Source organism: Ascaphus truei, chromosome 8 (assembly GCF_040206685.1).
Source record: "Ascaphus truei isolate aAscTru1 chromosome 8, aAscTru1.hap1, whole genome shotgun sequence".
Lineage (NCBI taxonomy): Eukaryota > Metazoa > Chordata > Amphibia > Anura > Ascaphidae > Ascaphus > Ascaphus truei.
This window is the reverse complement of record NC_134490.1, coordinates 76,641,274-76,653,769: the sequence shown is the minus strand read 5'-3', so window position 1 is coordinate 76,653,769 and position 12,496 is coordinate 76,641,274. Positions and strand designations below refer to the sequence as shown.

General features: G+C 46.2%; 1 protein-coding gene across 9 annotated transcripts in view; it reads right to left on the bottom strand.

Moving 5' to 3' along the window:
* BLNK (B cell linker) overlaps positions 1 to 12,496 on the bottom strand; it is a 183,045-nt gene that overhangs the window by 108,716 nt on the left and 61,833 nt on the right. The window contains exon 1 of one of the 9 annotated variants that reach the window (XM_075612724.1): positions 5,668 to 5,854. The exons of 7 other annotated variants lie outside the window; for them this stretch is intronic. In XM_075612724.1, coding sequence (XP_075468839.1) covers positions 5,668 to 5,681 — 14 coding nt within the window. In that variant the 5' untranslated portion in view covers positions 5,682 to 5,854. Of the gene's footprint in view, positions 1 to 5,667; positions 5,855 to 12,496 lie in introns of those variants that run through there. One more of the 9 variants, XM_075612726.1, reaches the window with a different exon arrangement.

Sequence of the window (12,496 nt, the reverse complement as noted above, 5' to 3'; positions counted from 1 at the left end):
CTCACCCTCTCTCTCTCACCCTCTCTCTCTCACCCTCTCTCTCACCCTCTCTCTCACCCTCTCTCTCACCCTCTCTCTCACCCTCTCTCTCACCCTCACCCTCTCACCCTCACTCTCACCCCCTCACCCTCTCTCTCACCCTCTCGCCCTCTCAGACACTCTCGCCCTCTCAGACACTCTCGCCCTCTCAGACACTCTCGCCCTCTCAGACACTCTCGCCCTCTCAGACACTCTCGCCCTCTCAGACACTCTCGCCCTCTCAGACACTCTCGCCCTCTCAGACACTCTCGCCCTCTCAGACACTCTCGCCCTCTCAGACACTCTCGCCCTCTCAGACACTCTCGCCCTCTCAGACACTCTCTCACAGACACAAATTACCCCCACACCCCCAATACATTTAAAAATTACCCCCACACCCCCAATACATTTAAAAATTACCCCCACACCCCAAATACATTTAAGAATTACCCCCACACCCCCAATACATTTAAGAATTACCCCCACACCCCCAATACATTTAAGAATTACCCCCACACCCCCAATACATTTAAGAATTACCCCCACACCCACAATACATTTAAAAATTACCCCCACACCCCCAATACATTTAAAAATTACCCCCACACCCCAATACATTTAAAAGTTACCTCCACTACATTTAAAAATTACCCTCCTTGGGGGGGGGGGGGGGGGGGGGGATGATGGTCAGGTGGCTTGCGGGGAGGGGGACGGTGGAATGCCGGTGATGCGGGGGACAATTCTGCGGGGGGGGGGGGGCAGACGGCCCAGTGCTGCATGGGACGGCGGCAGCGTGGGGTGACTGAACGGCCCGGTCCCTGCACGGGGGGAGGGAAGGGGGGGTCAGTGCTGCGGGGGCCTGTGCCATGTTGGGGGAGGGCCGGTGTGCTGCGGGGGGGAGGGTGATGATGCACCGATGCTGCCGGGGGTGGCGGTTTTGGCCGGGGGGGTGGGGTGTTAGTGCTGCTGGGAGACATGTCTCCCGGTGCTGCTCCTCCAGCGCGCGCAGGGAGAGCCGGCGCCGGGTTCAGCGTTTTTTTGTTTTTTTTTAAATTTGCTGGCCCTTGTCTCCCGCTGCTGGCGGCCCTGATCACGGCGCCCCTCTAGCCAAGCCACGGCGCACCAGGGCGCCGAGGCGCACAGTTTGGGAAACACTGTCTTAGCATACAGTGCTTCCACTGCAGCCGGGGATTCTGGGTAATGACATGCAAATTAGAACACATTCTAAAAACAGAAAATCTACAACTAAGCTTGGGTGTAAATACTGTGGCACAAACTGATATCATTTAAACTATATTTGTATATGTTGTTTGTCATACAAAAAAAGATGTAGCGTACTATACAAATATAACGAGAAAATACATATATAGGTAATATTCGGCTTGATGACGGTGCTATTGTGGCAACGGCAGCTGGCCCTGCGCTCTTCCCCCAGCCCAACTTCTGTAATCGCAGTTTAAATGTCTTGGCGGTTAAATTAACCATCAGAACATTGAAACTGTGGTTGCTGGGGGAGAGTGCGGTGCCTCTGTAAGTGCCGGCTTCTCCTCCTGCTACAGTGTGACAATGCGTCGCCTTGACAACGCAACATCACAACGCGAGGGTGGGAATAGGCCCTGCTCTTCACTAGGGTTGCCAAGTGGCTTCTCCAAAAATACTGGACTCAATGGTGAAAGGTGCGTCAGGTCACTATGTCCAGGGAGGAAAATACCGGACACATACATGTCCAGTATTCCAGTACTTCTCAGTTTTTACTGGACAGAGTATCCAAATACAGGACAGTCCAGTTCAATACCGGACACATGGCAACCCTAGCTTCACGTGACGTGACGTCACGTCGTCAAGACAACGAGTGCCGGCTCTGAAGGAAGTAAGATGCCCCGCACACAGTGTACTGGACCCGCCAAACTCCCAGCCAGCCCTGGACTATGCTTAGGAAATCATTTACAGTATCAACATCTTGAAGGAAATGCTATTTCTTTTCTTTGGTACATTTTGCAGCAGGAGGCTTTGCAATGAAATGTGATAAAGACGGGTCAAAGCTCAATAACATCAATACAAGAGCTATTTATGGTGAAATGTACATGTTGTTATCTCAATAGGCAAAGTCTACAGTGACTAGTCTTAAAGAAATTCACGCCGTTTAATCCAGGCCTACACAACACACAGCCCGCATGCGGCCTGCCCGGACTCACTGTGCGGCCCGCGGGGGTCCGGCGGCGGCTGGTGCGGTGATCTCCTTCTCCCCTGAAAATTCTACTGTTTCCCCTGCAGGTCCTGAAAAAAATGGCCGCGCGGTCGTGAAATTACGCCGCGTTGCCATGACAACGGGACATTGACAGCGTGACATCACGCGGTGCCATGTTGCGTGGCGTCGTGATGTATTGGTGTCCGATTGGCATGGCAACGCCGCGCGGCCATTTTTTTCAGGACCTGCAGGGAAAACAGTAGAATTTTCAGGGTAGAAGACGGAGAACGCCCGGACCCCCTCCCGTCGGGTAAGAGTTGTAAGGCGGGGGAGGTAAGAGAGTTGTAAGGGGGGGGGGGAGGTAAGAGTTGTAAGGGGGGGGGTAAGAGTTGTGAGGGGGGGAGGTAAGAGTTGTGGAGGGGGGGGAGGTAAGAGTTGTGAGGGGGGGGGAGGTAAGAGTTGTGAGGGGGGAGGTAAGAGTTGTGAGGGGGGGAGGTAAGAGTTGTGAGGGGGGGGAGGTAAGACTTGTGAGGGGGGGGAGGTAAGAGTTGTGAGGGGGGGGAGGTAAGAGTTGTGAGGGGGGGGAGGTAAGAGTTGTGAGGGGGGGAGGTAAGAGTTGTGAGGGGGGGAGGTAAGAGTTGTGAGGGGGGAGGTAAGAGTTGTAAGGCGGGGGAGGTAAGAGTGTGAGGGGGGAGGTAGAGTTGTGAGGGGGGAGGTAAGAGTTGTGAGGGGGGGAGGTAAGAGTTGTGAGGGGGGAGGTAAGAGTTGTGAGGGGGGGAGGTAAGAGTTGTGAGGGGGGGAGGTAAGAGTTGTGAGGGGGGGAGGTAAGAGTTGTGAGGGGGGGAGGTAAGAGTTGTGAGGGGGGGAGGTAAGAGTTGTGAGGGGGGGAGGTAAGAGTTGTGAGGGGGGAGGTAAGAGTTGTAAGGCGGGGAGGTAAGAGTTGTGAGGGGGGGAGGTAAGAGTTGTGAGGGGGGGAGGTAAGAGTTGTGAGGGGGGAGGTAAGAGTTGTGAGGGGGGGAGGTAAGAGTTGTGAGGGGGGGAGGTAAGAGTTGTGAGGGGGGGAGGTAAGAGTTGTGAGCGGGGGGAGGTAAGAGTTGTGAGGGGGGGAGGTAAGAGTTGTGAGGGGGGGAGGTAAGAGTTGTGAGGGGGGAGGTAAGAGTTGTGAGGGTGGGGGAGGTAAGAGTTGTGAGGGGGGGAGGTAAGAGTTGTGAGGGGGGGTTAAGAGTTGTGAGGGGGGGAGGTAAGAGTTGTGAGGGGGGGTTTAAGAGTTGTGAGGGGGGTTAAGAGTTGTGAGGGGGGAGGTAAGAGTTGTGAGGGGGGAGGTAAGAGTTGTGAGGGGGGGAGGTAAGAATTGTTAGGGGGGAGGTAAGAGTTGTGCGGGGGAGGTAAGAGTTCGTGAGGGGGGGAGGTAAGAGTTGTGAGGGGGCGGAGGTAAGAGTTGTGAGGGGGGAAGGTAAGAGTTGTGAGTGGGGGTTAAGAGTTGTGAGGGGGGGAGGTAAGAGTTGTGAGGGGGGGGAGGTAAGAGTTGTGAGGGGGGGTTAAGAGTTGTGAGGGGGGGTTAAGAGTTGTGAGGGGGTTAAGAGTTGTGAGGGGGGGAGGTAAGAATTGTGAGGGGGGGAGGTAAGAGTTGTGAGGGGGGGTTAAGAGTTGTGAGGGGGGAGGTAAGAGTTGTGCGGGGGAGGTAAGCGTTGTGAGGGGGGGCGTAGGTAAGAGTTGTGAGGGGGGGGAGGTAAGAGTTGTGAGGGGGGTTAAGAGTTGTGAGGGGGGGAGGTAAGAGTTTTGAGGGGGGGGAGGTAAGAGTTGTGAGGGGGGGGAGGTAAGAGTTGTGAGGCGGGGGAGGTAAGAGTTGTGAGGCGGGGGAGGTAAGAGTTGTGAGGCGGGGGAGGTAAGAGTTGTGAGGCGGGGAGGTAAGAGTTGTGAGGCTGAGAGAGGTAAGTCATGAATGGGATGGGGGTAATTTAATTAAAGTTGTGGCCCAAATCTGCTTTCCTTGGAGCAGTTTGGCTCGTTTCACTTCTATAAATTGTGCAGGCCTGGGTTAATCCATGAGAGGGAGCGCGGGGGCGAGAGGGAGCGCGGGGGCGAGAGGGAGCGCGGGGGCGAGAGGAGCGCGGGGGCGAGAGGGAGCGCGGGGGTGTGAGAGGGATTTATACTGGTGTAAGAATGTTGAGTAGAGCCTGGTTAAATTACCCTGAGTGAGATTTAGTAGGTTTTAGTAAATACATGCTTGAAGCTGTGCCACCTCAGTTAAGCAGGAAACAGAAAGAACATTCTCAGAGTTGTTAAACAAAAGCATTTTGTGTTGTAAAGAGGTATTTTTTTATTTGGAAATAACTAAGGCATTATTATTCATAACAAGTTATTGCATAAGTCTAGAGAAGTTATTCAATATGCTCGAAAGCGGCCGTTCACACTGCGACCAGCCGAAAACTCCCATGGGCATTTTAACCTATGAATTATCGCAGCTTTTGAATCCAAGTATACTGTCAGTGCAATAATGTTACATGCCAACCCATATATTGACAATACGATATGTGCATTTCATGACACTGTAGAAATGCTGCTTGTAAGGAAAGACACAGAAGGAACTATGACACTCAGGAGAAGAAGTGACACAGATGGAATGTTCAGTAGTACTGGAGCGAGGCATATTCCCAGGCTGCAGACAGCCTCTATCCTCGGAAAACATGTGGTACAGTCTTCTCCATGTGGACATTATGGGGATTATGTATTAAAGGCTCTTATTCAATCCACTTATTCTGTAAAGTGCGAATAGCGTTGTTCCAGCGCTATCACACTGAAAGCCCCATTGACATCCATAGAACTTTCCGCACGATTGAGGCGAATTACAGTGAAAGATTCCTTACTGCAAAAATGTGGCAAATCGAGTGTAAAAAAACAGCACCAGATTTACTAAGGAAAACCAATTCAAGGCAAGCAGATTTTTTAGCCAGTTTCACAGCTGTTTTTTTTTAAATTTGTATAAGCAAGATACTTGCAGTTAAAATCTTTTTATACTGCCGCACACATGAGCAAAGCTATTTATACATCAAATACATTAAAAAACAATTTGACAACAAAAAAACTGTTAGATTAACTCGATGGATTACAATTTTATTCATATGACCTCATCTACATTTGATGCGATGTTAACGATAAAGATGAAGGGGCTGAGTAATGGGTTTAAATTACGGTTTGCAGGAGCAATCGTGTTTATCTTTAATTTTGTCAATTGCTCTCCCCCTTATTTCGTTGAGTGGAGGTTGTTTGATGGGAGCATGACAACATAATAGCCACAAAATAAATGTTGAAAGCGGACAAAATTAGCCGGCAATCACAGATCATGCGGACATTCTGAGAATTCCACTGAACGTGACAATGGTGAACACAACGTAAACAAAATCACATTTTGCTTTGCAAGTAGTTCCCAATAAACAAGACAGAAAGAATCAAATGCCTACCGTGTGCCTTTCATTTTCTCCCCAATGCTTTATGCTTTATACAAAGTTGGTTTCGTTTTTTTTCTTTCCTGCTGGCACTCTCAGCACTCGGCAGCCAGGTGAAACTTTAGTGCCTTTAATTTTTGGGGGCACTGTGGTTTATTTCTCTGCATTATATGCCACTCTGCACTAGCAAAATAAGTAGCTTGTCTTATTTAATATCTGCACTAATGAATATTTCACTGAGCTGTACTTCAAACTTCCTCATTTCTTCAAGTTAATGATTATAGGGATACATGTTCATTAAAGCTGCAATACGGGTTAACTTTAAAAAAATATATTTTTAAATTTATTTGATTACAGGTTTGAAGCAGGGGGGCCACCGCAGCTGAACCCTGTTAATTTCAGCTCTGGGGACCCCCTGCTTCCAGAGATACTTACCTCTGTAGTGGTGCCGGTATCCCTGCAAGCAGAGAAAGTGTGATCCTTAATCTAATGGCAGTTTAAATGTCCCCCTCACGCGGGCCAATAGGAAGCCGTGACGTCATCTGCTGTGGTTCCTATTGGCCCACGTGACCAGGACCTTTAAAACTTACCATAGATACTGGCACCCCCTGCGGAGCTTAGTATGTCTGGAAGCAAGGGGTCCCGAAGCTGAAATTAACGGGGTTAAACCCCGGAGAACCGCTGCTTCATTCCTGTAATAAATATATATACATTTAAAAAAAAATTTTTTAGTCAATCCGTATTGCTGCTTTAAGAGCATTCAGCAAAAGTAGGTTCAATAGTTGATTACAACTTCAACCTGTTACATGGAATCAACTATGCAGAGGCAACCTGGCTGTTATTCACAATTAAGATTAGGTATAAGGCCCTCTTCTAGCGTTTTATTGTTTTATCTGATTTATATATATATAAATATATATATATATATATATATTTCTCAAGAAATATTTAACAGATAATAAACCTTTAGTATACATGCCTAAATTGGCACTAGCTGTAGATGATCATAAACATTGCATAGAAAGGGGCTCTATAATGAAATAATATTACATTGACTGATTTCCCCTAGTTGGGGCACCTCCCTACTGGTATTATTCAGATTGACAATGTTCTAACAGGGATGCGCAAGCTGGGGGCGTGAGATTTTCAGGGGGGGGGGGGAAGCGCAGCGCTTACAGAAGCCCCCGCGCTTCCCCAAAGCATTTAAATTAAAAGCCGGAGGACCGCGCGAGGCCTCTGTAAGTTCCATTACCTTGTCTCCGTTGGCACATCGAAATGGCAGTGCAATGTCACATGACCCTGCAGCGTTATTTGATGCCGGAGACAAGGTATGAGGGGGAACGGAGTTGCGAGCAGGCAGGGGGGCGCAGGGGAAAAAGTTTACGCACCCCTGTTCTAACACATTGTAGGTTGTATTATCCATGCTACAGCATCAAATACAGATGGGAAAAACATTTGCCCAGGGAACTAAATGTGAAGAATTTGGGATTTTTGGCTCACGAAAAGTTTGAAGTTCTCAAGATTTTGCAAGTTTCTCTACAGATAGCCCCAATATAACCAGCTCACTGCCCCTTTGCCTGCATGTCAATCTGGGTTCGTGAATGTTGGGATTATTCACTTCTGCAAAAGTTTGAATGTTTTAATGGCAGAAGCAGAGGAGACTGCTCATGCAATTATTTTGACTGCAAACTTCAAACTTTTGCTGGCGAACTAAAAAAAAAATGTTCGTGGGACTCTTTGTTGCATACTTTGCTTTGTTTGAAAGCTTTTCTGGTGAACAAGTGAATTGTACAGGCTACTAAAATATTGCTGTGATTGGGATAAAGATCTCTTAATATTCCACTGACTTGCATTAGGATGAAAGCCCTTTTATCAGAGAGAAAAGGGGAAAATGGGAAATTTTTAGGTATTTAGGAATTAGTTTCCATGATAAATATGACGAGTTGGACAATATTAACATTGACTGGTTACAGTCTTGAATTTTTAAACATTTGAAAAAATGTAAACAAACAAGGTGACTTTTAAACATCATCCCAAGGGAAATTTGGACTTTTCACTAATTGCTAGCAAAGGCACGTACACGTTTTCCTGCCAGGTTGAGGCTCATGGAGTGAACGAAAAGGATAGCATTGAAAAATCTACAATGCTATTTATTCTATTGGATTACTTTTATTTAAAATTCAGTGTGAAATGATTTCCTAGAACTAAAGAGTCTTTCATAACCTTTTTTTTTTTTGTCACAGTTCAGCTTGTTATAGCTGGAAAACGTCCTAAGGTCTTGGCAGCTTCCTTTTTGCCCCTGATGTGACAGTGAACTTCTATTTCTTGCCATAATGTCAAGCGTTCTTTATAGCGGAAAATATTTAACTGCACTTTACATCCTTTTGTCGCTGTGCCTCTCCTTTACAGACACTCCGAAGCTGTGCTGTTCTGATGACTCACATTTCAATATGACCAGATGATATCATCACTCAGTTTAAAACCCCCTTGATCATTATATTGTTGAAGTGGAGAATAAATGTAAGCCATTAGGCGAGGCGGACAATGAATCATTCTGCTTCCATAGGACCGTCACAATGGGTGACAATTTACTTTGGGTATTAAAGTAACAATCCCTTGATACAAGTTTTTTTTGAGAACAACACAGGAAAGGAAACTGCTCTTAACAAATATTCCGTTTATATATATTAATTTCTTCTTAGAAATAAAATATCTGGTTCTCTGGAGAAGGACCATTGCTGTCTTACTACCATGAGTCCTCCGGGTTAGCAAATAATACCCCCTTTGAGTTTCTGGTACTTTCAGGAAATATAAATTGCTTCCAGCATCACAAGACACCTTCCAGTCCATTGTCGTGAATAAGCTGTAAGGTATTTCTCAGCACTGGAAGGCGTCTTATGGCAGAAGACTTCTTAGTAAATATGGTCCTATTAGGTAAGTCAATGAATGGAGAGGTGTTCCTCTTAATGATTGATCACCAAGGTGATAAGATTACATTGGTTCTTGTCCAGTAGATCTATAGGTTCAGATAACATTACAACTATGTATCTATTTATATCTTTATTTATATAGCGCACACAGCTGTACTTGCCACTTTAGAAGAGAGACAATACAGCTCAGGGAATTATAATACAATAAGTGCAACAAACAAGATCAGACAGTAGGAAAGGAAATCCCTGCCTCAGAAAGCTTACAATCTAAGTGGTATGTTGGGAGAGTTACAGAGACAGCTCCCCACCCTGAATACATACAGTATAAAAAAAAACACCCCAAATACATACAACCCCCCAAATACATACAACCCCCCCAAATACATACAAACCACCCCACCCCCCAAATACATACAACCCCCACACCCCACAAACACATATAACCCCCCAAATACATACAAAACACACACTTATCTTGGGGATGGTCTCAGGCCCGGCTCTCTCACACTGTGCGTGCCACCCTCACTCTCCCGCGCCGGGCCTCTCTCTCATGCCAGTGTGCTCCGACATCAGAGAGATGCCCTGCATGGGACAGTGAGGGAGGCTCGCAGCTGTAGAGAGCCAGGGACCGGCGGCTGGACAAAGCAGTTGGGCCCGACCTCTGTCCAAGCCCAACTTCTTTGCCCGGCTTCCAGTTCTCTCGTTGCTGCCCAGCCCCGACTCTCCCTAGCTGCGGGCCTCCCTCACTGTCCTGCGCTGACCTCTCTCTCATACCGGTGCCCGCCGAAAGCTAGGCCCAGCCTACAGCGTGCACCGATGTAGTAAAACAGGCCCAGCACGCACAGGAGGCCGAGTAAGTGAGGAAGAGGCAGCCGCACAGCTGGGGAGAGCCAGGGCCCAGCGGCAATGAGAGAACCGTCAGCTGGGCAAAGAAGTTGGGCACGACCTCGGACCGTGCCCAACTTCCACGGCCGACCGGCTGTGCCACCCGCAGCCACCGGACCCAGGACACTTGTCCCGACTCACTCCCTCTGTCAGCAGCTCTGACTTTAAGGCAAGAGAGCAGAAGAGATGAAAGGGGTGGAAGAAATATCATCTTTCTATAGAGTTGCTGATATAATCACCAGCTACTATATGAAAACCATGAGACTGAATGACAGCCTTTGCATGCAATCCTCAAAAAACAAATATGGAGGCAGATATCTATGCAGTGATATGTTATACAAAGGAAGGGAAACAATATCTGTAAACAGCAAAAAAAAATGCTTGGCATACAGTGTGGTTGCTTTTTTATAACTTTATTTTTGTACAAAGTTTTCAGGGTACAGAAAAAAACCCCAAGAAAAACAAAGTACAATAAAAATAGACAAACTGTACAAAAATGGGTATATGGGGGGAGGAGGGAGAGAAATATTGCCTGTTGATGCTGCTATCAATACAGTGGGAAGTGATGTTAGGAAAGACCCGTTTATAAAAAGGAACTTGCATACATTTGTGGTGATACAGCTGCCTGTCTTGTGTTATTTGCCTACTAATCTGCTACTGTAGCTGCTTGTTTACTGGACTGTTTGAGAAACACATTTGCATACGTTTTCATATGACTTGTTCTCTGTCTCTAAAAATATTAATGTTTATAACTGCACAAAACATATATTGTAATCTCTCACGAGCAGGACCCTCATTACCTCTTTGTATCTGTTTGCGCATGTTTGTCCTTATTTGTATGTAACTCTGCTCATGTGACTTTCACATCTATGTAACCCTATTAGACAACTTAACTAATTACATTTCACTGCGTAAATTGTATTGATGCACATATTAAAGTGAAAAAAAACCTGCTGCTTTTATGATTTTGAATGTATTAAGCTTCCTTGGGTTGCTGTAGCAACCATTTAGAAAAGCCCACCACTTCCTCTTTTGAAATAGGCAGCCATCTTGCATGCCCTGGAAAGCAAGATCTTCGCCAATCGATAATAGGAGAACAGATCGATCAACACAGTATTTTAGATAATTACCTCAAAGTTAAGGAACTGCTGGATTATTAACAAAACAAAAACCGGGCAGGAGGAAATGCACCTTTTAGACTCTTTATCATGTGTAAGAAACTTTTGTATCAAGTCTGATACTTTTGTTGTTTCTATAACATATGGGAGAGAATTTAGGAAGTTAAGTGTAGCAATTTCTAAATGTCAATAATATTATAATGTAAACATATAATAAGATCTCCCTTAAATGTTCCTATTTCTCCATATATAACCACTCCCTATATTGCTTTTTAACACATGTTGCTAAACATACAGTGGCGAGAAAAGTTTGTGAACCCCAATGATAATTCCGGAAATTCCATAGTTTTCAGTGATAACCTTTTTGAATCAAAACCAGTCTTTTCTTAAATATCCAATAGGGTTTATATTAACCAATTCCATATCTTTTGAAACAAAATGATATATGAATTAGACAAACAATGAGTAAGGCCGCGCTTATAGTTCTGGCGATGTGACCGCGACGCTGACGTCACGCTGCGGTCGCTGGAAAAGTCAATTTGAAGTGGCTTCCAACGATCACAACCAAGCCGTCACGCTGCACCTACTATAAGCGCATGCAACGGCGTCAATACATTTGTTTTGACGCAATGTTGCGTCGCTGTCGCCGGCACTATAAGCGCGGCCTAAGAGTCAAGGTATGTACAAAAGTAAGTGAAACCCTGTTTTTGTATCAGCTAAATTAAAGGGGATAATTAGAATCAGGTTTTTAAGTAATTAGGTAGTTCTTCAGGGTAAGTTTGGGAGGCCCCACCGTATATAAAGATCAGAAACTTTGTGAGTTTAGTCTTCACCATACAGGTGTGTGGAAACACGCCATGCCACGATCAAAATAAATCTCTGAGGGCTTCAGAAAAGCAGCTATTGATGCTCGTCAGTCTAGAAAGGGTTACAAAACCATTTATAAGGATTTGTGGCTCCACAAATCCACTGTTGGACAGATGTTGGACAGTCTACAAATGGAGAAAGTTCAAGACCACAGTCACTCTACTCAGGACTCGGAGCAGTCGTTCTACCAAAATTTCTCCAAGAACAAACAGGTAAGTCATCCAGGAAGTCACAAAAACCCCAGAGTAAAATCAAAGGATCTGCAGGCCAGTCTCGCCTTGGCTAATGTAAATGTTCATGACTCAAATATCAGAAAAAGGTTGAACAGAATGGTGTTCATGGAAGGATAGCCAGGAGGAAACCACTGCTCTCTAAAAAGAACATTGCTGTCCGTCTGAAGTTCTCCAAAGAGCACATTGATGATCCACAAAACTTCTGGAACAATGTTCTCTGGACAGGCGAGTCAAAGGTAGTTCTTTTTGGCCTCAAGGACAAACGTTCTGTTTGGTGAAAACAAAACACTGCGTTCAAACAGAAGAACCTCATCTCAATCGTCAAGCATGGTGGTGGGAGTGTGATGGTTTGGGGCTGCTTTGTTACCTCAGGACCTGGAGGCTTGCCATCATTGACAACCATGAATTCTACATTGTATCAGAAGATTGTAGAGCAGTGGTGCACAAACTGGGGGGCGCAAAATTTTCGGGGGGGGCGCAGTTGTTACAAAGGTCCCGCGCTTCCCCAAAGGTATTTAAATTAAATGCCGGGGATTGTACGAGGCCTCTGTAACTTTACTTACCTTAACTTTCCAGCGACGCAACACCATGGCAACCCGGCAGAAAATTATGCCGTAGGGTCACGTGATGTTGCGTTGCCATGGCAATGGGACATCGTATGAACCTGTGGCATAATTTGACGCCAGCGCCGAACAGAGGGTGAGAACAGGCAGGGGTGCGCATGGAGAAAAATTTGCGGACCCCTGTTCTGGAGGACAATGTCAGACCATCCGTTTTTGAGCTGAAGCTGATGCAAAAGTGGGTTATTGTG